At 45.3% G+C, this 24,101-nt stretch overlaps 1 protein-coding gene across 7 annotated transcripts in view; it reads left to right on the forward strand.

The window, feature by feature from the left end:
- Positions 1-4,199: 4,199 nt before the first annotated feature.
- Positions 4,200-24,101, forward strand: part of LOC142741080 (uncharacterized) — a 43,851-nt gene continuing 23,949 nt past the window's right edge. The window contains exons 1-5 of one of the 7 annotated variants that reach the window (XM_075850476.1): positions 4,200-4,354; positions 6,484-6,619; positions 14,617-14,736; positions 18,915-18,965; positions 20,531-20,650. In XM_075850476.1, the coding sequence (XP_075706591.1) occupies positions 14,689-14,736; positions 18,915-18,965; positions 20,531-20,650 (219 nt within the window). In that variant the 5' untranslated portion in view covers positions 4,200-4,354; positions 6,484-6,619; positions 14,617-14,688. Of the gene's footprint in view, positions 4,355-6,483; positions 6,620-7,780; positions 7,958-14,616; positions 14,737-18,914; positions 18,966-20,530; positions 20,651-24,101 lie in introns of those variants that run through there. The other 6 variants (XM_075850477.1, XM_075850474.1, XM_075850475.1 and 3 more) reach the window with 6 other exon arrangements.

A 24,101-nucleotide genomic window follows, 5' to 3' on the forward strand; every position in this document is an offset into this window, starting at 1 on the left:
ATACTGCACATACTTTTCAATAGGACGACATTTCTGTATTAAAAATCATTTTTTAAATTGAGCTTATATAATATTCCAATTTTCTAAGACTACATTTTGGGTTTTCATTAACTGTTCCCATAATCATCAACATTAAAAGAAAAAAATGCTGGAAATAGATCCCTGTGTAATGAATCTATATAATATATGAGAGACACTTTTTGAATTGAATTATATATGTTTTGAGCTCGGTTGTTCTGATATATATGTACTGAGCTTGGTTCTGGTGGGTATATATGTACTGAGCATGGTTCTGATGCTGTATTTAAGTACTGAGCTTTATTCTGGTGTTGTATTTATGTACTGAGCTTGGTTCTGGAGTTGTATATATGTACTAAGTTTGGTTCTGGTGTTGTACATGTGTATGAGTTTGGTTCTGTTGCTGTATATGTCACGAAAGGTCTGTGGACCCACTGGGCCGTACCGCTTTGGCGGTAAGGCAGCTGGCCAACGGGGAGCAGGTGAAAGTCTATAGGTATCTGTGGCAGCGTAGACAGCAGCAGGGCAGGTTCGGCTGGGACTAGGTAGCAGGCGGACATCAGGCGAGGTGAAGCAGGTCAGACGTGGATGCAGCACGGCACGACTTTGGCACAGCACAGTGCTAGACCAGGAATGTATGGATTGCTAGGAACAGGAACTGGAAACAGGTATAGGTACAGGGACTGGAACAGGAAACACACTAGGAGGCCATCACAAAGACAAAAATAGGGAACACAACAACGCTCAGGCATAGAACTAGGGGGCTGGACCCCTCTTATAGTCCAGGGTTCTCAGTTCATCAATGAGGTCCGGTGCGCGCGCTGCCCCTACGGGTTCCGGCAGAGGTGAGTGGACGCGAGCGCTGGCGTCTCCTGAGGAGGAGGCTGGGGCCAGAGCTTGCCGATTCGTGGCTGCGGCTGTCAGGGGGAGGTTGGAGCTTACAGCCCGCAACCACGGACATTACAGTATATATGTACTGAGTTTGGTTCTGGTCTTGTATATGTGTATGAGCTCTGTTCTGATGCTGTATATATGTACTGAGCTTGGCTCTGATGTTGTATATATGTACTAAGCTTGGTTCTGATGCTGTACATATGTTCTGAGCTTCTCTTTGGTGCTGTATATATATATTGAGCTTGGTTCTGGTGTTGAATATATGTTCAGAGCTTCTCTTTTGTACTGTATATATGTATTGAGCTGGTTGTTATGATGAATATAGCTCCAGAACCAAGCTCAGTACATATATACACAGCACCAGAACCAAGCTCAGTACATATATACAGCACCAGTACAAATACAGCTCAGTACAGAGATAATATGCAAATTTAGTTTAACCCCTGCCATATAAGTTTGTACAGAATAAACCTACAGCTCCCAGTATAGCCAGAAAGATGGTAAGGATATGCTGGGAGTTGCAGTTTCACAAAAAAGAACGCTACACACATCATCTCACTGCAGATCATACAGTGACTACAGTACTGAGCAGTCACAGGGAGAATAAACATTTACATTTAGTGACTTACCAGTGACGACTTCTCAGATTCTAGTCGTTCTCTTTACTTTTCCATCTGGTCCAGAACTCTATGATCCCTCCTGGCCATGACCCATTTCTGCGGAAATGGGTCCATTTGCTCAATCAGATGTCTTCGGAAGCTCACTTTTCAACATTTCTGCACCTATGAACGAAGAGCAAATTCTTATGGTGCCACACTCTATGCCACTAAATATAATAGTATCATACACTGTGTCCCCGAATATAATAGTACTACACACTGTGTCCCTGAATATAATAGTACCATACACTGTACCAGATTATAATAGTACCATTCACTGTGCCCATGAATAAATTTGTTTCAAACACTGTAAAGTAATGCACCACACACAGTGCCCCCTGTAGATAGTGCCCCTCATAGAGCCCTCTGTAGATAGTGCTCCCAGTAGAGCCCTCTGTAGATAGTGCTCCCAGTAGAGCCCTCTGTAGATAGTGCTCACCGTAGAGCCTTCTGCAGGTAGTAGCGTTCCCTGCATATAGTGCCCCATGTACCGTTCCCTGCAGACAGGGCTCACTGTAGCATTCCCTGTAGATAGTGCCCCCTGTGGCATTCACTGTAGCGTTCCCTGTATAGTTCCCCCTGTAGATAGGGCCCCCTGTGGTGTTCCCTGTAGACAGGGCCCCCTGAGGCGTTCCATGTAGATAAGGGCCCCTATATAGTCCCATGTAGTTAGTGTTCCCTATATAGTCCCCTGTAGTTAGTGCTCCCTATATAGTCCCCTGTAGGTAGTGCTCCCTATATAGTCTCCTGTAGTTAGTGCTCCCTATATAGTCCCCTGTAGTTCTGTTACCTATGTATAGTCCCCTGTAGTTACTGTTCCCTATATAGTCCCCTATAGCTACTGTTCCCTATATAGTCCCCTGTAGTTACTGTTCCCTATATAGTCCCCTGTAGCTACTGTTCTCTATATAGTCCCCTGTAGCAACTGTTCCCTATATAGTTCCCTGTAGCTACTGTTCCCTATATAGTCCCCTGTAGTTACTGTTCCCTATATAGTTCCCTGTAGCTACTGTTCCCTATATAGTCCCCTGTAGCTACTGTTCCCTATATAGTCCCCTGTAGCTACTGTTCTCTATATAGTCCCCAGTAGCAACTGTTCCCTATATAGATCCCTGTAGCTACTGTTCCCTATATAGTCCCCTGTAGCTAATGGGGACTATATACAACGCTGCCCACAGTAGAAGGAAAAAAAACCAAACCATTTCTTACTTGTCCCATTCCAGCTCCACTTCATGTGCCTCGCCAGGGCAGCGCTAGTGAAGTCAATTGTATCTGCGTCCTAAGGACGCAAATACAATTGTGTGCAGGGGACCTGTTCCGGCTTCCCGCTTCACCCGGTTCTGGGAACCGGCTGTAATTTTAACAACTGGTTCGGGGCGAACCGGCCGGATCCCACCCCTGGTTGTAACTACATCTGTCATGTACGATTTTGATATATGAGTGTTGAACATACTTTCTTTGGCTCTTTCTGGCCTCTTATATGTACATGCAGCTTGTATGCTGTGACCTACTCCACATTCACTTGCTCTCTCCAGTCAATAGTCCCATCTTGTGTGTCACTGTTTGGTGTCCATCTATACTGTGGTAATCATCTCTATATTTGAACTTGTTTGTTGTCTCATTGCCATTAATACATTTATACCTATTTAATAATCTGGTGTGTCAGACTCTGAATTTTTGGGTTGTTACTCTTGATACAAAAGTCCAGAGGCTTAATGCTTTACTTTCTACTTACCACTATGTTATATGGAATTTGACTAGAAATAAATGAGAATTCGAAACTGTTCAACTAGATATGACTGGTCCTCTATAGAAGAGGCCTATGGTCCCATTAGTCCGCAGTACAAAATATTGGGTAATTCCTGAAGATGAACTGTATGGTTATGTCACTGTACATATATACTCTCTAATCTGTAAGATAGAAGCTCATATATAACATGTTAATTGAAATGTTCCATTACAATGTCTGTGGATAAGCGAGTCTACATCTATGTATACAGTCATTGAATCTGGTTTACTGATAATGGATGATTCAGTGGTACAATAAATACCCTTGTTCCTGTCACCCCCTTTTCATGTAGACTGTACGCTTGTGAGCAGGGCCCTCCCTCCTTATATTTACATTGTAACTTATTGGAATTGAAGGTCACTGTAGCCTGTAACTTATTGTACAGCGCTGTGGAAAATGTTGGTGCTTTTTTAATGAAATTATTATAATTTATAATGTGTAGTTACAATGTTATTATAAAGAAAGCGCCGTTACATAAATCAGCGCAGTGACGATATATATTATACAATCAATGCCACCCCCTCACTTTACTATAGGATGCTGCCTGAGTTCAGGGGGCTCTAGAGTTCATACAGGTTGTGTCCATGGGGCTTCCTATAGGGCTGGGATATTGGCAGTGGCGGATCCACATATGGGCGTGAAAAAAAACTCTCCAGGGCTGCTGCCGGCCGCATTCTAGCGGTCATCGGTCCCACGTGCTGATGAAGAGGAGGGGGGGATGTGCAGGGGGAGACAATTGCGGCCAGGGAACAGGGGCACAGAACATCAGCTGTAGAGAGCAGATTGTCAGAGATTGTGATTGGCAGGTGCTGGAGTCTCCCTGACAGTCAGCTCCTCTGTGCTGCTGTACACTGTCCCTCCTGTTTAAACCTCCAGCAGCTGCCTGATAACGGCAAAACTGAAACTAGATGGTGAAGGACCTGTGGTGACATCACAGTCACATGATTAAGGTCCTGAAGGCTGCCAGAGACAAGCACCGCAGAGGAAGAGACTGGTAAGTGTGTGTGTGTGTGTGTCATAATGTAAGTCTATATAGTGTGTGCTGTGTATATAGTGTGTGCTGTGTATATAGTCTATATAGTGTGTGCTGTGTATATAGTGTGTGCTGTGTATATAGTCTATATAGTGTATGCTGTGTATATAGTGTGTGCTGTGTTTATAGTGTGTGCTGTGTATATAGTGTGTGCTGTGTATATAGTGTGTTCTGTGTATATAGTCTATATAGTGTGTGCTGTGTATATAGTGTGTGCTGTGTATATAGTCTATATAGTGTGTGCTGTGTATATAGTGTGTGCTGTGTATATAGTGTGTGCTGTGTATATAGTGTGTGCTGTGTATATAGTGTGTGCTGTGTATATAGTCTATATAGTGTGTGCTGTGTATATAGTGTGTGCTGTGTATATAGTCTATATAGTGTGTGCTGTGTATATAGTGTGTGCAATGTATTTATTCTATATAGTGTGTGCTGTGTATATAGTGTGTGCTGTGTAGATAGTCTATATAGTGTGTGCTGTGTATATAGTGTGTGCTGTGTTTATAGTGTGTGTGCTGTGTATATAGTCTATATAGTGTGTGCTGTGTATATAGTGTGTGCTGTGTATATAGTCTATATAGTGTGTGCAGTGTATATAGTGTGTACTGTGTATATAGTCTATATAGTGTGTGCTGTGTATATAGTGTGTGCTGTGTATATAGTGTGTGCTGTGTATATAGTCTATATAGTGTGTGCTGTGTATATAGTGTGTACTGTGTATATAGTCTATATAGTGTGTGCTGTGTATATAGTGTGTGCTGTGTATATAGTGTGTGCTGTGTTTATAGTGTCTATAATGTAAGTCTATATAGTGTGTGCGTGTAGTGTGTGTGGTTTGAATATATAGTGTGTGGTGTTAGTGTGAATTGTATATAGGGTGATTAATCTCACATTTTTTGTGTGCAAAATAATTTCCCACCCATAGAGCCCTCTGCAGTAAGTCAGATGCTGAGAACGCCCCCTGCAGTGTAATCTCCCCCATAGAGCCCTCAGTAGTTATTATACTGCAGGGGGGGGGGTCAGAGAGTTTGATTGACTGTTGAGGGTTCTATAGGGGAATAACTCCTTCCCCCCCCCAGAGCCATAAGGGCGGATTTACACGAACATGTAATACGTCCGTGAAAAGCACGCGCGTCGCACGGACCTATGTTAGTCTATGGGGAAGTGCAGACTGTCAGTGATTTTTGTGCAGCGTGAGTCCGCTGCTTAAAACTCACGACATGTTCTATATTTCTGCGTTTTTTGCGCATTACGCACCCATTGAAGTCAATGGGTGCGTGAAAATCACGCATGCCACACGGAGGCACCTCCGTGGGACGTGCATGATTTGCTCAACAGCAGTAAAACTATGATTGCAAACAGAAAAGCATCAGGTGCTACAAACATACAAACAGAGTGTCATAATGATGGCACACGGAGCTGTTAAGTGCCTTTTGCGCGCGCAAAACGCCGCATTTTTTGCGTGCGCAAAACGCACACGCTCGTGTAAATCCGCCCTAAGTGTCAGACGCTTAGACCCTCCCATAGGGCCCTCAGCAGTCAGTCAGATGCACTGGGGAGGGGTGTCTGACTGCTTAAAGGGTAACTAACGAAACTTTTTAAAAAAAATTACATGTCATAGTCACATGTCAAATGTTCTAATCGGTGGGGGTCCGGGCACTGAGACCCCACCAATCGCTGAAACAAAGTGGCAGAAGCGCTCAGGTGAGTGCTGTGCCACTTTGTTTCTGATCGTCTTTCCTCTGATAGCCGAGCATGCAGTGTATGGGCACAACAGAAAGTCTATGAGTCCGTACACCGCGCCAAGGAAAGACAATCAGAAATTAAGTGGTACAGCGCTCACCCGGGCACTCCTGCTGCTTTGTTTTAGTGATCAGTAGTGGTCTCAATGCTGGGACGCCCATCGATCAAAACTTCTGACATATCACTCTCACTATGACACGCCAAATGTTTTTTAAATGTTTAGTTACCTCTTGGGGACTGAATTTATTGGTTTGAGTTAATGTATGGGCCTGGGTCTTAATTTGCTTAGAGGTCTGGGGTATAAGACAATTTATGGTGTTTATGTCTGAATTTGTATGTTGCTATAGACGCTGAAAATGGCTACAGAATCAAGGGGAAAAGATTTCTCATCAGGAAACTCTGCAGTCATCAGGAGAAGTCGCCATAACGGTCTGTGTCAGATGGAGAAGAAAAGAGAACGACCCATCAGTGAAGACATCTCCTGTGAGTCATTGCATTTATAGATCTGTCCCCTCTCCTGACATGTCTGTTATCAGAATTCCTTGTATTCCACATAAAGTCTTTGTGTACCCAGGGCTAATAGACAAATGCGTGTTACCATTCTCCTTGTCACGAGGATGTGTCCTTACACAGTGTGATACTGTCAGCGATGGTTGGAGACTGTCAGTATGTAGGGACACAGCCCTTTGACAAGGGGAATCGTAGCACCCATTTGTCAGTGCTCACACTGAAAGGTGGTGTTTAATATAGACATGACGTGGCAGGGCGGTGGTGGAGAAGGGGGCCCAAGCTTGTGGAACAGCCCAGGGCCCATGGTTTACTTAATCCGCCACTGGATATTGGTGTCCTACTGGGGATATATTATTGGGTGTAATTGCACCCACCAGCTGATCGGGGATGTTGGTTATGAACGTTATCAATGTAAACCGCATGTCATTGCAATATCTAAGTTATTTCCTTTGACTGACATTTATTAAATTAATTAAAACTTTTCTGACCTGTCTGTGTCCTTTTGTAAGTATGGCCTTTTTTGTGTTTTTCTGTATATATGTCCCCGTGTTTTTATCTGTATGGTTTGCACATCAGGAACATTAAGTTGCAGTTAGGGACGCGCAAGTCTGGGGATCCTTGTCGTGGATTGAGAACTCGCGTCCTTTTGGCCAAAATGATTACTAATACCCCATGTAATTTTCATGCTTACTTGCATTATATTTGCTTCTTTTGGACACAGCGGGGTCTTTGATGCTGGGAGAGTATGGTGTGTTGTTGTTTGGCATAGCAAGCCGGGTAGCCCGCTCTATGAATTATCAAGGCGTCACAAATAGGCTTCTACCTGGCTATATACGCTGCGCCTCATGACTTACACATTATCCCTCCATGTTTCACACACTTGCACCCCACTATTCAATTTATTTTTATTTAGGCACTTTACTCATTACTGCCCCCTATATTTCACTCCTCATATTATCACTTGCGCATACACAATTCATTTATTATTTTTTACTACAAAAAAGGTTTGAATATGGAGACCAAGTGGATAAAGTGAAGAGATCATATAGTTGGTTTGTGATTGGTTGGCATGTGACTGGCATATGATTGGCCACTCCCTGGCACTCTGCCTGGAATGGTATGATTTGAATTTTCTGCTCGGCCTACAGGTCAGTTGGTTAGTTGGTTGGAAGCAACTGCAGCGTCTTGATACACTCAAGGAGCTATTCAGAGATATTTGAGCCGCAAAGGCACATTTTGGGTTTTTGGGGGAGTTTTTTTTTTGCTGTTTTTCATTCCAGGATTACACCATACTTTCCTGATCATCTACCGGTAAGTGCAGATCTTTACACACCACACACACTACACACAGGACAGTATATACACAGTACACAAGGTATTTGATGACGGGTGTGACCTGTTCAGTCGATTGATATTTTTAGGGGCCATGTAATTTACAGATCAGTTTTCACAGAGAATTGCTGTGGACATGGAGACTGCTTCAGAAGTAAATAATGTCATTCTTAACCCCTTGTGGACACAGCCCATGTTTTCAAATCTGACATGTGTCACTTTATATGGTAATAAATTTGCAACGGTTTTACTTATCTAAGCGATTCTGAGATCGTTTTCTCATGACATTGTACTAAAATTTGGTCGATAAACTCAGTATTTATTTGTAGCAAAAACAACATTTTGGGGAAATTAGCAAAAATGTTCATTTTTCAAAATGTAAATGTACCTGCTTTTAAGACAGATAGTAATACCGCACAAAATAGTTACTAGTTAACATTTCCCATGTCTATTTTATTTTTTTTAAATTTCCAAAGCCTATTTTTTTAGGGACTAGTTGAGTTCTCTAGTGGCTTTGAGGGCCTTATATATTAGAAGGCCCCCCATTTAAAAAAAAAACTCTCAAAGTATTCAAAAACAGCATTTAGAAACTTTCCTAACCCCTTTGTGTTTCACAGGAATCACAGCAAAGTGGAAATGAGATTTACAAAATTCCTTTTTTTTTTTTTAGAAATTCATTTTAATTAATTTTTTCCTAAAACACAGGATGTTTTACTAAAGAATTGCAACTGAATATTTAGTGCCCAGGTTCGGCAATTTTTAGGAATATCCCACCTGTGACCCTAGTGTGCTACATGACTGAAATACTTGCCTCAGAAGCAAAGGAGTACCAAGTGGATTTTGGGGCCTCCTTTTTATTAGAATATGTTCTGGGCACCATGTCAGGTTTGAAGAGGTCTTGTGGTGCCAAAACATAGGAAACACCCCCAAAAAGAGACCATTTTGGAAACTACACCCCCCCCCCCCAACTAATTTATCTAGGGGTATAGTGAGAAATTTAGATCCCACAGTTTTTTTGATAAATATATTGGAATTAGGCCGTGAAAATCAACATTTTTTTTCTCATAGAACATACATTTAGCTCAGATTTTTACATTTAAATAAAGAATTATGGAGAAAAAGCACCCCAACATTTGTAAAGAAATTACTCCCGAGTACGGCAATACCCCATATGTTCTCACTAACTGCTCTTTGGACACACGGCAGAGCTCAGAAAGGAAAGAGAACCATTTGGCTTTTGGAGTTCAAGTTTTGCTATAATGGTTTTTGGGTGTCATGTCGCATTTGCAAAGCCCCGAGGTACCAAAACAGTGGAAACACCCAAAAAGTGACTCCATTTGGAAAACTACACCACTTAAGCAATTCATCTATGGGTATAGTGAGCATTTAGACCCCACAGGTCTTTTGCAGAATTTGTTGGAATTAGGTCATGAAATTAAAAATATACAGATTTTACCAATAAATTGTAGAATTTTTTCATTTTTATAAGTGATAACGGAGAAAAAGAACCCCAACATTTGTAAAGCAATCTCTTCCGAGTACGGCAATACCCCATATGTGATAATAAACTGCTGTTTGGATACACAACAGGGCTCAGAAATGCAGGGGCACTATTTGGCATGATTTTGCAGGATTGGTATTCAGGCGCCACAGTGAATTTGCAAAGCCCCTGTGGTACAAGTACAGTAGAAACCCCTGAGAAGTGACTACATTTTGGAAACTACACCTTTCATCTAGGGGTGTAGTGAGCATTTTGACCCCACAGTTGTTTCATAGATTTTATTAGAATTAAGCAGTGAAAATAAAAAAAAATATTTTTCTCAAACATATGTAGATTTAGGTCCCAATTTTTCCTTTTCATAAGGGGTAATAGGAGAAAAAAACACTACCAAACTTGTTACTCAATATCTCCCGAGTATGGCAATACACTATATGTGGTCGTAAACTGCTATTTGAGCACACGTCAGGGCTCTGAAGGGGTGGAGCGCCATTTGGCATTTAGAGCTCAGATTTTATTGGATTGCTGTTCGAGCGCCATGCCACATTTGCAAAGCCTTGAGGTACCAGAGTACAGTGGAAACCCCCAAGAAGTGACCCCTTTTTTTAAACTACACCCCTCAAGGCATTTATCATTTGCCTGGACATATGACAGAGCTCAGAAGTGAAAGTACCATGCCCATTTGAGTCCTATTTTGGTGATCTTCACAGCATTACCCCACAATTGCAGGGCTCCGGGGTCAAATAGTGAAACACACCCCCAGAAGTGACGCCATTTTTGAAACTACACCCGATTAGGCATTTTTTTAAGGGGTGAAGTGAGCATTTTGACACCACAAGTGTTTTTTTTTATTAGATATCAATGCACAGCGGATGGTGTAAAGCAGAATATTTTTTTTCAACTAATTCTCTAATTATTATGCCGTGTTTCCTAGCTTTAGACACACCCTACATGTTTCCCTAATATTTTTCCTGGACATACGACAGGGATCAGAAGTGAAAAAGCACCATGCGCATTTGAGGTCATTTTGGCGATTTATGCAGCATTGGCCGACAATTGCTGGGCTCACAGGTCAAACAGTAAAACAAATCCCCAAAAAGAGACCCCATTTTGGAAACTACACCCTCAAGGCATTTATCAAGAAGAAATCAATGCGCAGGGGATGGTACAAATTGAGAATTGGAATTTTCTACTGATATGCCATTTTAGAGCACAATATATTGTGCCCAGTTTGTGCCACTGAAGACAAATACCTCATAAACTGTTAAGTGGGTTCTTCCTGGTATGGCGATGCCATATATTTGGACGTAAACTGATGTTTGGGCACACAGTAGGGTTCAGAAGGGAGGGAGCGCCATTTGGAGCGCAGATTTTGCTTGGTGGTTGTTCTGTTTGGGGTTTCGCCGGTGTATCAGTTTATAATTTGGGAGTATATGTATGTTTGTAAGTTGCGCGGAGTACATCAGGGTATAATAATGCAGTTATTAAATAATAATCCACATGTAACACCACTTTGGGCCGACCTCTACAGGCAGGGTGTATTGTAGTTCTCGCCTCTCCGAATCTTGCTAGGAGCTCTATAGGAGCAGGAGGGCCTTCCTCTTCTGCCGGCGGTCGACTCGGGAAACCCCCACCTGAGCTAAGTACACACTCACAAGCGGTTATGGTGAAACTACTCAACAGTTTTATTTAGGGAAAGGTAAACAAGGGCGATCAGAATAAGAATGATGCAAATAAAGAAATAAAGTGCAAATGATATAACAGTTACAGTTTTGTGTGAATAGTGGTGGGCATGGACTATATGCCAGGCCTGGCTGGTACAACACATATCAATATTCCCTGAAATGTTATGGGGATAACAAAGGGTTAAGATACTGTCTTCACCAAACATATACAGTATATCAGTGACCCACACAGGATAATGATCACTCACCCACACTTATACTACTGGTAATAGCTGGAATACAATACAAAATTACTAATGGCTGCAGTAAGTACAAACGTTGGGGCCCTGTTGCCGTGGACGTTGGCGCACTTTTCAGGAACCGTTGGTGCACTTAGATACTGAAATTCCTCCCAAGAACAGTTCTCTCACTAAGTCCTAAATATCAGCACAATAAGTTCCAGCAATGTGTACTACTTCTTGCTGCAAAGATGATATTCCCTCGGGATCCAGCTCGGCGCCGCAGCGTTCAGACGCGTGGACGACAATGGAGTGGCAGGCAAAATCCTCCTGTGCTGCAGACCAGGGAACCTCCCTGGTATCAGGCTGTTTTGCAGAGGTGATGCTGCTGCAGCATTTCTTTCTCTCATACAGTGATCAGGTGGGCTGTCAGGACTGTCTGTACGTCTCTGTGCTGTGTGCCCCAGTGCAGGACTCTCTTCTCTCTGCACTCACAGTCTACCTATCTCCTGACCATGTGTCTCTCCCAAAGATGGCCACTGTCTCTCCTCCCTGCTCAGCCTTGTTCCACAATCCCCTGCTCAGCCAATCAGTGCTCCACTCTGCTGCTCCTCTCCTAGGCTGCAGGGGTATAGAGAAGCAAGTGGTGCTGGGACATGTAGTCCACTGCACTTCAGAAGAAGAAGTGCTAATGTCTGTTGAGATGAGTCCCTGCTTGGCAGTAACTACAGCATCCTCTATACACAATGCTTTCTCTGCAGGTGTTACACACAGATATTTGGCCAGTGTCGAACTGATAAATGGTGCCCGATGTTATCCCCCTTTTGGAACACACTCTGCACATTTTCTGAGAGGCAGAATTTTTTTATATTTTCGTCAACTGAGCTGTGTGAGGGCTTATTTTTTGCGGGACAATCTGTAGCTTTTATTGGTACAATTTTGGGGTACATGCAGCTTTTTGATCACTTTTTATAAAAATGTTTGCGAAGCAAGGTGACCAAAAAACAGCAATTCTGGTATTGTTATTTTTATGGCGTTCACCATGCATTATAAATGACATTGAATTTATTCTGCGGGTCGATACGATTACGGTGATACCAAATGTAGATAGATTTTTTACGTTTTACAGCGCTACCATGGATAAACTTTTTTTTTTTTTAAAGCATTTATTTTTTGGGCTGCCATGTGCTAAGAGCCATAACTTATTTTTGGGTCAACAAGGCTGTGTAAGGGCATGTTTTTTGTGGGACGAGCTGTAGTTTATATTGGCACCATTTTGTGGTACATGCGACTTTTTGATCACTTTATATTACAACTTTTGGGAAGGCGAGGTAACAAAAAAACAGTGACTCTGGCATTGTTTTTTATTATTTATGTTTTTATGGAGTGCACCATGCGGGGAAAGTAATCTTATAGTTTTATATTTGGGGTCGTTACTGATGCGGCAATACCAAATATGTGTAGTCTTTTACGCCCCATGCACACAAACATGCTTTTGCTGCCGCAATTCCTACGAAAATCCACAGGAGAATTGCGGCCCCATTCGTTTCTATGGGGCCATGCACACAACCATGGTTTCCGTGCATGGCCCAGGAGCCTGGACCGCAGAAAGAACGGGCATGTCTTATTACGGCCGTGTTCTGCGGTCCAGGCTCATAGAAAATAATAGACGTGGTCATGTGCATGGCCCGCGATTTGAGGGCGGCTCGCAGGTGACACTCCGCTGCCAGCCGACCCGATAATCACGGCTGTGCACATGGCTACGGTCGTGTGCATGAGGCCTTAATGTTTTCAGTTTTTTCCTATAATAAAACATCTATTATAGGGAAAAAAGCAGTATTTTGTTTATGTAACTTAAAACTTTTTTTTTTTTTATTCAACATTTTTAGTAACTTTTTTTTTGTCCCACTAGGGGACTTAAAGGCGTGAAGCCCTGATCGCTATTCTAATACACTGCACTACATATGTAGTGCAGTGTAAAAGAGCTGTCATCTATTCACTGACAGCAAGCCTATTAGGTACCACCTGTGGACGGGGCCTAATAGGCTTCCGTACTTGGCAACCAGGAGGCCATTGTTAGGCCTCCGGTTGCCATAGCAACCATCAGCACCCTTGCGATCGCATCACAGGGGTGCTGATATTGTACAAACCAACTAAATACTGCCATTACAGCAGAGTGTCAGCTTCTGAGCCTGCTCCATCACTGTCACGTACAGTTACGCGACAATGCGCTAATCCCTTGGCGGCAGCGACGTAACTGTACGTGACATGTCACCAAGGGGTTAATAATATATCTTCTATTTTCTCACATATATGGGGGTCACAGAAAATCAGTACAAGTATTAGATTGTGTTACAAACAAAATCACATTTTTTTACTGAGTTAAAGTCTCCCAATATGTCTCATGCCTTACAATGGTAACTTTGGAATAGATTATCTGAAAAGTTACAAAACTTTTTATATTGGCCCAGTTTTTAGAATTAGAAAACTAATTGCTTATAGTCATGGCTGGAGGCTGGGCATTACCTGGCACATGTACCCGCTTAGCATGTTAGAATTTGAACTGAAACTATTTGGGCCTCTGTAGATTTTTGCTGCAGCAGTCCTATCCATTCAGTTCTGCGCACATAACCCATAAATACTGTGCGGGGCAAGAATTTATTAAGACTGGTCTTCCAGTCCTAATAGGAAACCAGCGGAGTAAGATGCAGCTAAATTATTAAGAGGCACATGCTAGATTTACGCTATAATTTACACCAGTTTCTGGCAGAAATAATAGTAAATGCGTCTGGCCATTAAAAAAAAAGTGTCAAGAGCAACGAAAACAACCCAAAAGTTGAAATTTGTCACTTTTGAGCCGTTTACGGTTTTTTGACGCTAGATAACAGGCGTAGAAAAGTTGTTAAATTCCACCCTATGTTTTCACATGTGATAAGAAAAAGATAATAGTTCTAGAAAATGCTACTAGTACTATTTCTATTCACACCACACATGGATCCTGCGGCAGGGTTGTTGGTGGAGTGATAGTACAGATCTACCAGGTCTGCACAGAACTTTATTCTTTTACAAGTGACTCTGTCATAAAGACGGACTGAAGACCCGACTGAAATGTAGAAGATGAAGCTCCAGATCTCTTAGTGCTCAATGTAGGAATGACTCCCTCCTTACACTTCACATATAAGAACACTACATATTTCTCCATGTTTAAATATCTTTATATACTATCTGTGTGTTCAGCTGCCAGCGACACACGAACTGCCCGCTAGAGCAGAAGACGTGGAGCCGGCAAGAGAAAAAGGCACCGACGACATGAGCACCATGAAGGCATCAGCAGTGCGGACCAGCTTCACTATAAAGGTATGTTCACACGTTGTTTAAACACTGCGGATTATACGTAACGTATTTCATTGTGGAAAATCCACAGGATATTATAGTAGCAGCAAAGTGGATGGGATTTAAACAAATCCCATCCAAACGCAGCATAAAAAGTTCACCAAAAAGACTGAAATGTACCTGTGGTGCGGTTTTTTAATCCGCAGCATGTCAATCGCTGCTTTTCTGTTGTGCATTTTCTCTATTCAATTCAATGGGGTGGTAAAACCCGCAACAAATAGAATATGTTGCAATTTTTGCAGGGGAAAAGATGCGACTCCGTAACAAAATTAGCAATTTAAAGGAAAAAAAAAGCTTTTTGTCGTATAAAATGAGTCAAAAGGTTTATAGTTACGATCCACGCCTTGTCATAGCGATGCATTATTTTATTGTTCGTCATGGCTGGCCTCCTGGGATGACGTTTTATCCCATGTGACTGCTGCAGCGGTCCCATGGGCTGTAGCGTTATCCCAGGAGGCCGGACTGTAAGGACAACAGAGGGACGCGTCGCCATAACTATGGAGAACGGGCTAATTATAAGCTTTTTTTTTCTGCAGCGGAGATTACGCCCGGAAAAACTGCACCACAATTTGGTGTGTTTTTTCAGCCGGAATTCCGTGCGGGTTCCAGGGTGGATATGCTGTGTACTTTTATGCTGCGTATCCGCCCTGTGTGAAAATGGCCTTACTGTCAGGGTCTTTTATTTCTTCATATACAATGAATAGTTATATATATATATATATACACATCAGATAATTGGTGTAGAAAAGTTCCACCGTATGTTTTTACATGTGATAATAAAAAGACAGTAGGAATAGAAATAGTACTAGTAGCATTTTTTAGAACTATCCACACTTCACATGGATCCTGCGGCAGGGTTGTTGGTGGAGTGATAGTACAGATCTACCAGGTCTGCACAGAATTTTATTCTTTTACAAGTGACTCTGTCATAAAGACGGACTGAAGACCTGACTGAAATGTAGAAGATGAAGCTCCAGATCTCTTACGCCTCATTCACACGACAGGGTCCGAGTGTCGGCCGGGAATATCGGCCGTTTTTGGCCGATTTTCCCGGCCGGTTTGCATCCGTTTTGCATCCGTTCCGATTCCGTTCCGGGCCGAGTTGGCGTTTTTACCGGCCGATTTGGACCCGATTTGAATCCGTTTTTTCCCTGTCCGTTTTAAAATCGGATGAATTTCATTTAAAATTTGTTGCCACACACAGCCCTTTGTAGATAATGCCACAGCCCCCCTGGTAGGTAATGCCACCCATCCCCCTGTAGGTGATGCCACACAGCCCCCTGTAGGTGATGCCACACAGCCCCCTGTAGGTAATGCCACCCAGCCCCCTGTAGGTAATGCCACCCAGTCCCCTGTAGGTGATGCCACCCAGCCCCCTGTAGGTGATGCCACCCAGCCCCCTGTAGGTGATGCCACCCAGCCCCCTGTAGGTGATGCCACCCAGCCCCCTGTAGGCGATGCCACCCAGCCCCCTGTAGGCGATGCCACCCAGCCCCCTGTAGGCGATGCCACCCAGCCCCCTGTAGGCGATGCCACCCAGCCCCCTGTAGGCGATGCCACCCAGTCCCCTGTAGGCGATGCCACCCAGTCCCCTGTAGGCGATGCCACCCAGTCCCCTGTAGGCGATGCCACCCAGCCCCCTGTAGGCGATGCCACCCAGCCCCCTGTAGGCGATGCCACCCAGCCCCCTGTAGGCGATGCCACCCAGCCCCCTGTAGGCGATGCCACACAGCCCCCTGTAGGCGATGCCACACAGCCCCCTGTAGGCGATGCCACCCAGCCCCCTGTAGGCGATGCCACCCAGCCCCCTGTAGGCGATGCCACCCAGCCCCCTGTAGGCGATGCCACCCAGCCCCCTGTAGGCGATGCCACCAAGCCCCCTGTAGGCGATGCCACCAAGTCCCCTGTAGGCGATGCCACCAAGCCCCCTGTAGGCGATGCCACACAGCCCCCTGTAGGCGATGCCACACAGCCACCTGTAGGCGATGCCACACAGCCACCTGTAGGCGATGCCACACAGCCACCTGTAGGCGATGCCACACAGCCCCCTGTAGGCGATGCCACCCACCCTGCCCCCTGTAGGCGATGCCACCCACCCTGCCCCCTGTAGGCGATGCCACCCACCCTGCCCCCTGTAGGCGATGCCACCCACCCTGCCCCCTGTAGGTGATGCCACACAGTCCCCTGTAGGTTGCACCCATCCCCCCCCCCTTTCCAGGAGAAGTCACTGACTTCAATGTCCATATATGGACAGTGTAGTCACTGACTTCTCCTGAAGAGGAATTCCCTGCCACAGGTCGGGAATTCCGCTTCAGAAGTGAGTGACGTCACTGTGTCCATATATGGACAGTGTAGTCACTCACTTCTCCTGTAGCGGAATCCCCGGCCATAGAGTCGGGGATTTCGCTGCAGAAGTGAGTCACTTCGCTGTGTCCATATATGGACAGTGTAGTCACTCACTTCTCCTGTAGCGGCATCCCCGGCCATAGAGTCGGGGATTCCGCTGCAGAAGTGCGTGACTTCGCTGTGTCCATATATGGACAGTGTAGTCACTCACTTCTCCTGTAGCGGCATCCCCGGCCATAGAGTCGGGGATTCCGCTGCAGAAGTGCGTGACTTCGCTGTGTCCATATATGGACAGTGTAGTCACTCACTTCTCCTGTAGCGGCATCCCCGGCCATAGAGTCGGGGATTCCGCTGCAGAAGTGCGTGACTTCGCTGTGTCCATATATGGACAGTGTAGTCACTCACTTCTCCTGTAGCGGCATCCCCGGCCATAGAGTCGGGGATTCCGCTGCAGAAGTGCGTGACTTCGCTGTGTCCATATATGGACAGTGTAGTCACTCACTTCTCCTGTAGCGGCATCCCCGGCCATAGAGTCGGGGATTCCGCTGCAGAAGTGCGTGACTTCGCTGTGTCCATATATGGACAGTGTAGTCACTCACTTCTCCTGTAGCGGCATCCCCGGCCATAGAGTCGGGGATTCCGCTGCAGAAGTGCGTGACTTCGCTGTGTCCATATATGGACAGTGTAGTCACGCACTTCTCCTGTAGCGGAATCCCCAATCCCCAGCCGGGGATTGGGGATTCCGACTCCTACAGCGAGCAAAAAAAGATCCTCCTCCTCACATGCACTCTGCACTGTGAGGAGGAGGAGGAGGAGAGAGAGTGCGCGAGCGACGGTAGACCCGGCCATCACTCGGGACACATTCCGGTGATGGCAGTGTATTACCCGGCCCCATAGACTTCTATGGGAGCCGGGCGGCCGGGCACCCGGCTGAAAATAGAGCATGTCCTATTTTTTGACGGGCGGTTTTCCCGGCCGTCAAAAAATCGGTCGTGTGAATAGCCCCATTAGGGGTCTATTATTCCTAATGCAGCCGGGTGCCGGCCGATTTATGAACGGCCGGCACCCGGCCGGGAATCCCTGTCGTGTGAATCCCGCCTTAGTGCTCAATGTAGGAATGACTCACTCCTTGCACTCCACATACAGTATATAAACAAATATACACACACATGTATATGTATACATAAACATATACACATACGCATATATATATATATACACACACACACACACACACATATACATATACATACACATATATATACACACATTTCTATACATATAAAAACTCTTACATGTTCTGAGTGATCTATGTGATATAAATGGTGCTATTTCTACGCAGACTAGCCCCTATAGAAACTGGCAAGTGCGAAACTGGTCTATCATATACCAATTTTCTACAGGGGCTAGTCTGCAGAAATGCCCAGGTTTTCAACCATATAATACTGAATAGAGAGCCATAATATCTAGTCATAATGTGACATAAGAGATTTCTCTAGTGGAGCCAGGGCAGGGGCTAGTCTACCCTCACACAGAATCAGAGCGCCTCCTGTTGTGTCTGTGACTCCTCCGAGTTTATCTCCTGCTGCCTTAGGTCACAACTGCGGCCGCTGCGACTACACCACTGGGTGTTGAGTGATATTTTTAGAATACTTTTTGAAAATTCTAAATATTTTTAGCATTTTCTTGGAATGTCTCTAAAATTTAAATAAATGGAAATAAATCAAGTTAATTTATTCATTAAAAAACATTTTTTAAGTTAAAAATAAAACTAAGTACAAACTGTTCTATTGTAGCTTCCGTCACTCTTCAGCAAGAAGTACATCCTGAGGCCTGCCGAGGACTATGTAAGTTATATCAGCAGGTAATCCTATTATTACACAGAACATCTGTAAATCCACAGAAAAAAATCTCCCCAGAATAAATTTCAACCCTCATCACACACACACACGCACACGCACGCACACGCACACGCACACACGCGTGATGTATTTTGTTTATGTAACTTAAAACTTTTTGTTTATGTAACTTAAAACTTTTTTTTTTTTTATTCAACATTTTTAGTAACTTTTTTTTTGTCCCACTAGGGGACTTAAAGGCCTGAAGCCCTGATCGCTATTCTAATACACTGCACTACATATGTAGTGCAGTGTAAAAGAGCTGTCATCTATTCACTGACAGCAAGCCTATTAGGTACCACCTGTGGACGGGGCCTAATAGGCTTCCATACTTGGCAACCAGGAGGCCATTGTTAGGCCTCCGGTTGCCATAGCAACCATCAGCACCCTTGCGATCGCATCACAGGGGTGCTGATATTGTACAAACCAACTAAATACTGCCATTACAGCAGAGTGTCAGCTTCTGAGCCTGCTCCATCACTGTCACGTACAGTTACGCGACAATGCGCTAATCCCTTGGCGGCAGAGACGTAACTGTACGTGACATGTCACCAAGGGGTTAATAATATATCTTCTATTTTCTCACATATATGGGGGTCACAGAAAATCAGTACAAGTATTAGATTGTGTTACAAACAAAATCACATTTTTTTACTGAGTTAAAGTCTCCCAATATGTCTCATGCCTTACAATGGTAACTTTGGAATAGATTATCTGAAAAGTTACAAAACTTTTTATATTGGCCCAGTTTTTAGAATTAGAAAACTAATTGCTTATAGTCATGGCTGGAGGCTGGGCATTACCTGGCACATGTACCCGCTTAGCATGTTAGAATTTGAACTGAAACTATTTGGGCCTCTGTAGATTTTTGCTGCAGCAGTCCTATCCATTCAGTTCTGCGCACATAACCCATAAATACTGTGCGGGGCAAGAATTTATTAAGACTGGTCTTCCAGTCCTAATAGGAAACCAGCGGAGTAAGATGCAGCTAAATTATTAAGAGGCACATGCTAGATTTACGCTATAATTTACACCAGTTTCTGGCAGAAATAATAGTAAATGCGTCTGGCCATTAAAAAAAAAGTGTCAAGAGCAACGAAAACAACCCAAAAGTTGAAATTTGTCACTTTTGAGCCGTTTACGATTTTTTGACGCTAGATAACAGGCGTAGAAAAGTTGTTAAATTCCACCCTATGTTTTCACATGTGATAAGAAAAAGATAATAGTTCTAGAAAATGCTACTAGTACTATTTCTATTCACACCACACATGGATCCTGCGGCAGGGTTGTTGGTGGAGTGATAGTACAGATCTACCAGGTCTGCACAGAACTTTATTCTTTTACAAGTGACTCTGTCATAAAGACGGACTGAAGACCCGACTGAAATGTAGAAGATGAGGCTCCAGATCTCTTAGTGCTCAATGTAGGAATGACTCCCTCCTTACACTTCACATATAAGAACACTACATATTTCTCCATGTTTAAATATCTTTATATACTATCTGTGTGTTCAGCAGCCAGCGACACACGAACTGCCCGCTAGAGCGGAAGACGTGGAGCCGGCAAGAGAAAAAGGCAGCGACGACATGAGCACCACGATGGCATCAGCAGTGCGGACCCGCTTCACTATAAAGGTATGTTCACACGTTGTTTAAACACTGCGGATTATACGTAACGTATTTCATTGTGGAAAATCCACAGGATATTATAGTAGCAGCAAAGTGGATGGGATTTAAACAAATCCCATCCAAACGCAGCATAAAAAGTTCACCAAAAAGACTGAAATGTACCTGTGGTGCGGTTTTTTAATCCGCAGCATGTCAATCGCTGCTTTTCTGTTGTGCATTTTCCCTATTCAATTCAATGGGGTGGTAAAACCCGCAACAAATAGAATATGTTGCAATTTTTGCAGGGGAAAAGATGCGACTCCGTAACAAAAAAAAACAAAAAAAGTGACTCTGTCATAAAGACGGACTGAAGACCTGACTGAAATGTAGAAGATGAAGCTCCAGATCTCTTACGCCTCATTCACACGACAGGGTCCGAGTGTCGGCCGGGAAAATCGGCCGTTTTGCATCCATTTTGCATCCGTTCCGATTCCGTTCCGGGCCGAGTTGCCGTTTTTACCGGCCGATTTGGACCCGATTTGAATCCGTTTTTTTCCCTGTCCGTTTTAAAATCGGATGAATTTCATTTAAAATTTGTTGCCACACACAGCTCTTTGTAGATAATGCCACAGCCCCCCTGGTAGGTAATGCCACCCAGCCCCCTGTAGGTGATGCCACCCAGCCCCCTGTAGGTGATGCCATACAGCCCCCTGTAGGTGATGCCACACAGCCCCCTGTAGGTGATGCCACACAGCCCCCTGTAGGTGATGCCACACAGCCCCCTGTAGGTAATGCCACCAAGTCCCCTGTAGGTGATGCCACCAAGCCCCCTGTAGGTGATGCCACCAAGTCCCCTGTAGGCGATGCCACCAAGCCCCCTGTAGGCGATGCCACCAAGCCCCCTGTAGGCGATGCCACCAAGCCCCCTGTAGGCGATGCCACACAGCCCCCTGTAGGCGATGCCACACAGCCCCCTGTAGGCGATGCCACCAAGTCCCCTGTAGGCGATGCCACCCAGCCCCCTGTAGGCGATGCCACCCAGCCCCCTGTAGGCGATGCCACCCAGCCCCCTGTAGGCGATGCCACCCAGCCCCCTGTAGGCGATGCCACCCAGCCCCCTGTAGGCGATGCCACCCAGCCCCCTGTAGGCGATGCCACACAGCCCCCTGTAGGTGATGCCACCAAGTCCCCTGTAGGTGATGCCACCAAGCCCCCTGTAGGTGATGCCACCCAGCCCCCTGTAGGTGATGCCACCCAGCCCCCTGTAGGTGATGCCACCCAGCCCCCTGTAGGTGATGCCACCCAGCCCCCTGTAGGTGATGCCACCAAGCCCCCTGTAGGTGATGCCACCAAGTCCCCTGTAGGTGATGCCACCAAGTCCCCTGTAGGTGATGCCACCAAGCCCCCTGTAGGCGATGCCACCAAGCCACCTGTAGGCGATGCCACACAGCCCCCTGTAGGCGATGCCACACAGTCCCCTGTAGGCGATGCCACACAGCCCCCTGTAGGCGATGCCACCCACCCTGCCCCCTGTAGGCGATGCCACCCACCCTGCCCCCTGTAGGTGATGCCACACAGTCCCCTGTAGGTTGCACCCATCCCCCCCCCTTTCCAGGAGAAGTCACTGACTTCAATGTCCATATATGGACAGTGTAGTCACTGACTTCTCCTGAAGAGGAATTCCCTGCCACAGGTCGGGAATTCCGCTTCAGAAGTGAGTGACGTCACTGTGTCCATATATGGACAGTGTAGTCACTCACTTCTCCAGTAGCGGAATCCCCGGCCATAGAGTCGGGGATTTCGCTGCAGAAGTGAGTCACTTCGCTGTGTCCATATATGGACAGTGTAGTCACTCACTTCTCCTGTAGCGGCATCCCCGGCCATAGAGTCGGGGATTTCGCTGCAGAAGTGCGTGACTTCGCTGTGTCCATATATGGACAGTGTAGTCACTCACTTCTCCTGTAGCGGCATCCCCGGCCATAGAGTCGGGGATTCCGCTGCAGAAGTGCGTGACTTCGCTGTGTCCATATATGGACAGTGTAGTCACTCACTTCTCCTGTAGCGGCATCCCCGGCCATAGAGTCGGGGATTCCGCTGCAGAAGTGCGTGACTTCGCTGTGTCAATATATGGACAGTGTAGTCACTCACTTCTCCTGTAGCGGCATCCCCAATCCCCAGCCGGAGATTGGGGATTCCGACTCCTACAGCGAGCAAAAAAAGATCCTCCTCCTCTCATGCACTCTGCACTGCGAGGAGGAGGAGAGAGAGTGCGCGAGCGACGGTAGACCCGGCCATCACTCGGGACACATTCCGGTGATGGCCGTGTATTACCCGGCCCCATAGACTTCTATGGGAGCCGGGCGGCCGGGCACCCGGCTGAAAATAGAGCATGTCCTATTTTTTGACGGGCGGTTTTCCCGGCCGTCAAAAAATCGGTCGTGTGAATAGCCCCATTAGGGGTCTATTATTCCTAATGCAGCCGGGTGCCGGCCGATTTATGAACGGCCGGCACCCGGCCGGGAATCCCTGTCGTGTGAATCCCGCCTTAGTGCTCAATGTAGGAATAACTCACACCTTGCACTCCACATACAGTATATAAACAAATATACACACACATGTATATGTATACATAAACATATATACATACACATAAGCATATATATATATATACACACACACACACACACACTCACACTCACACACATATATACACATATATATACACACATTTCTATACATATAAAAACTCTTACATGTTCTGAGTGATCTATGTGATATAAATGGTGCTATATCTACGCAGACTAGCCCCTATAGAAACTGGCAAGTGCGAAACTGGTCTATCATATACCAATTTTCTACAAGGGCTAGTCTGCAGAAATGCCCAGGTTTTCAACCATATAATACTGAATAGAGAGCTATAATATCTAGTCATAATGTGACATAAGAGATTTCTCTAGTGGTGCCAGGGCAGGGGCTAGTCTACCCTCACACAGAATCAGTGCGCCTCCTGTTGTGTCTGTGACTCCTCCGAGTTTATCTCCTGCTGCCTGTCCTGCATAGAATGAATGGCTCTTGCCAGTCCAGTTCTTTTCTGTTCTGTGCCTCTGGCAGTGCATGCCACCCTCCGCCAGCCCTTACAGTAAAGTCCCTAGCCACCCCTGCGCCACTAAGGCTGAGATCTGTGTTGTAGCCGATTACATGACGTCACAGCACCACAGAGCTCCTCCTAACTCCTGCTACACAAAGATGAAGAGATCACATGAGGGGACATGATGATACAACTGGGGGAGGTCTGATGTTGATGGAAGTGCTCGCAGCCTCCCCTGCAGACTGCAGTTGTGACTTTTGCTAGCACTGCGCTCGCGGTCCCCGTCATTTAAAGAGGTTTGCCCATCAGGGACATTTATGGCATATCCACAGGATATGCCATAAATGTCAGATAGATGCGGGTCCATCGCTTGGTCTACACAGTGGACAG

This window comes from Rhinoderma darwinii, chromosome 2 (assembly GCF_050947455.1).
Source record: "Rhinoderma darwinii isolate aRhiDar2 chromosome 2, aRhiDar2.hap1, whole genome shotgun sequence".
Taxonomy (NCBI): domain Eukaryota; kingdom Metazoa; phylum Chordata; class Amphibia; order Anura; family Rhinodermatidae; genus Rhinoderma; species Rhinoderma darwinii.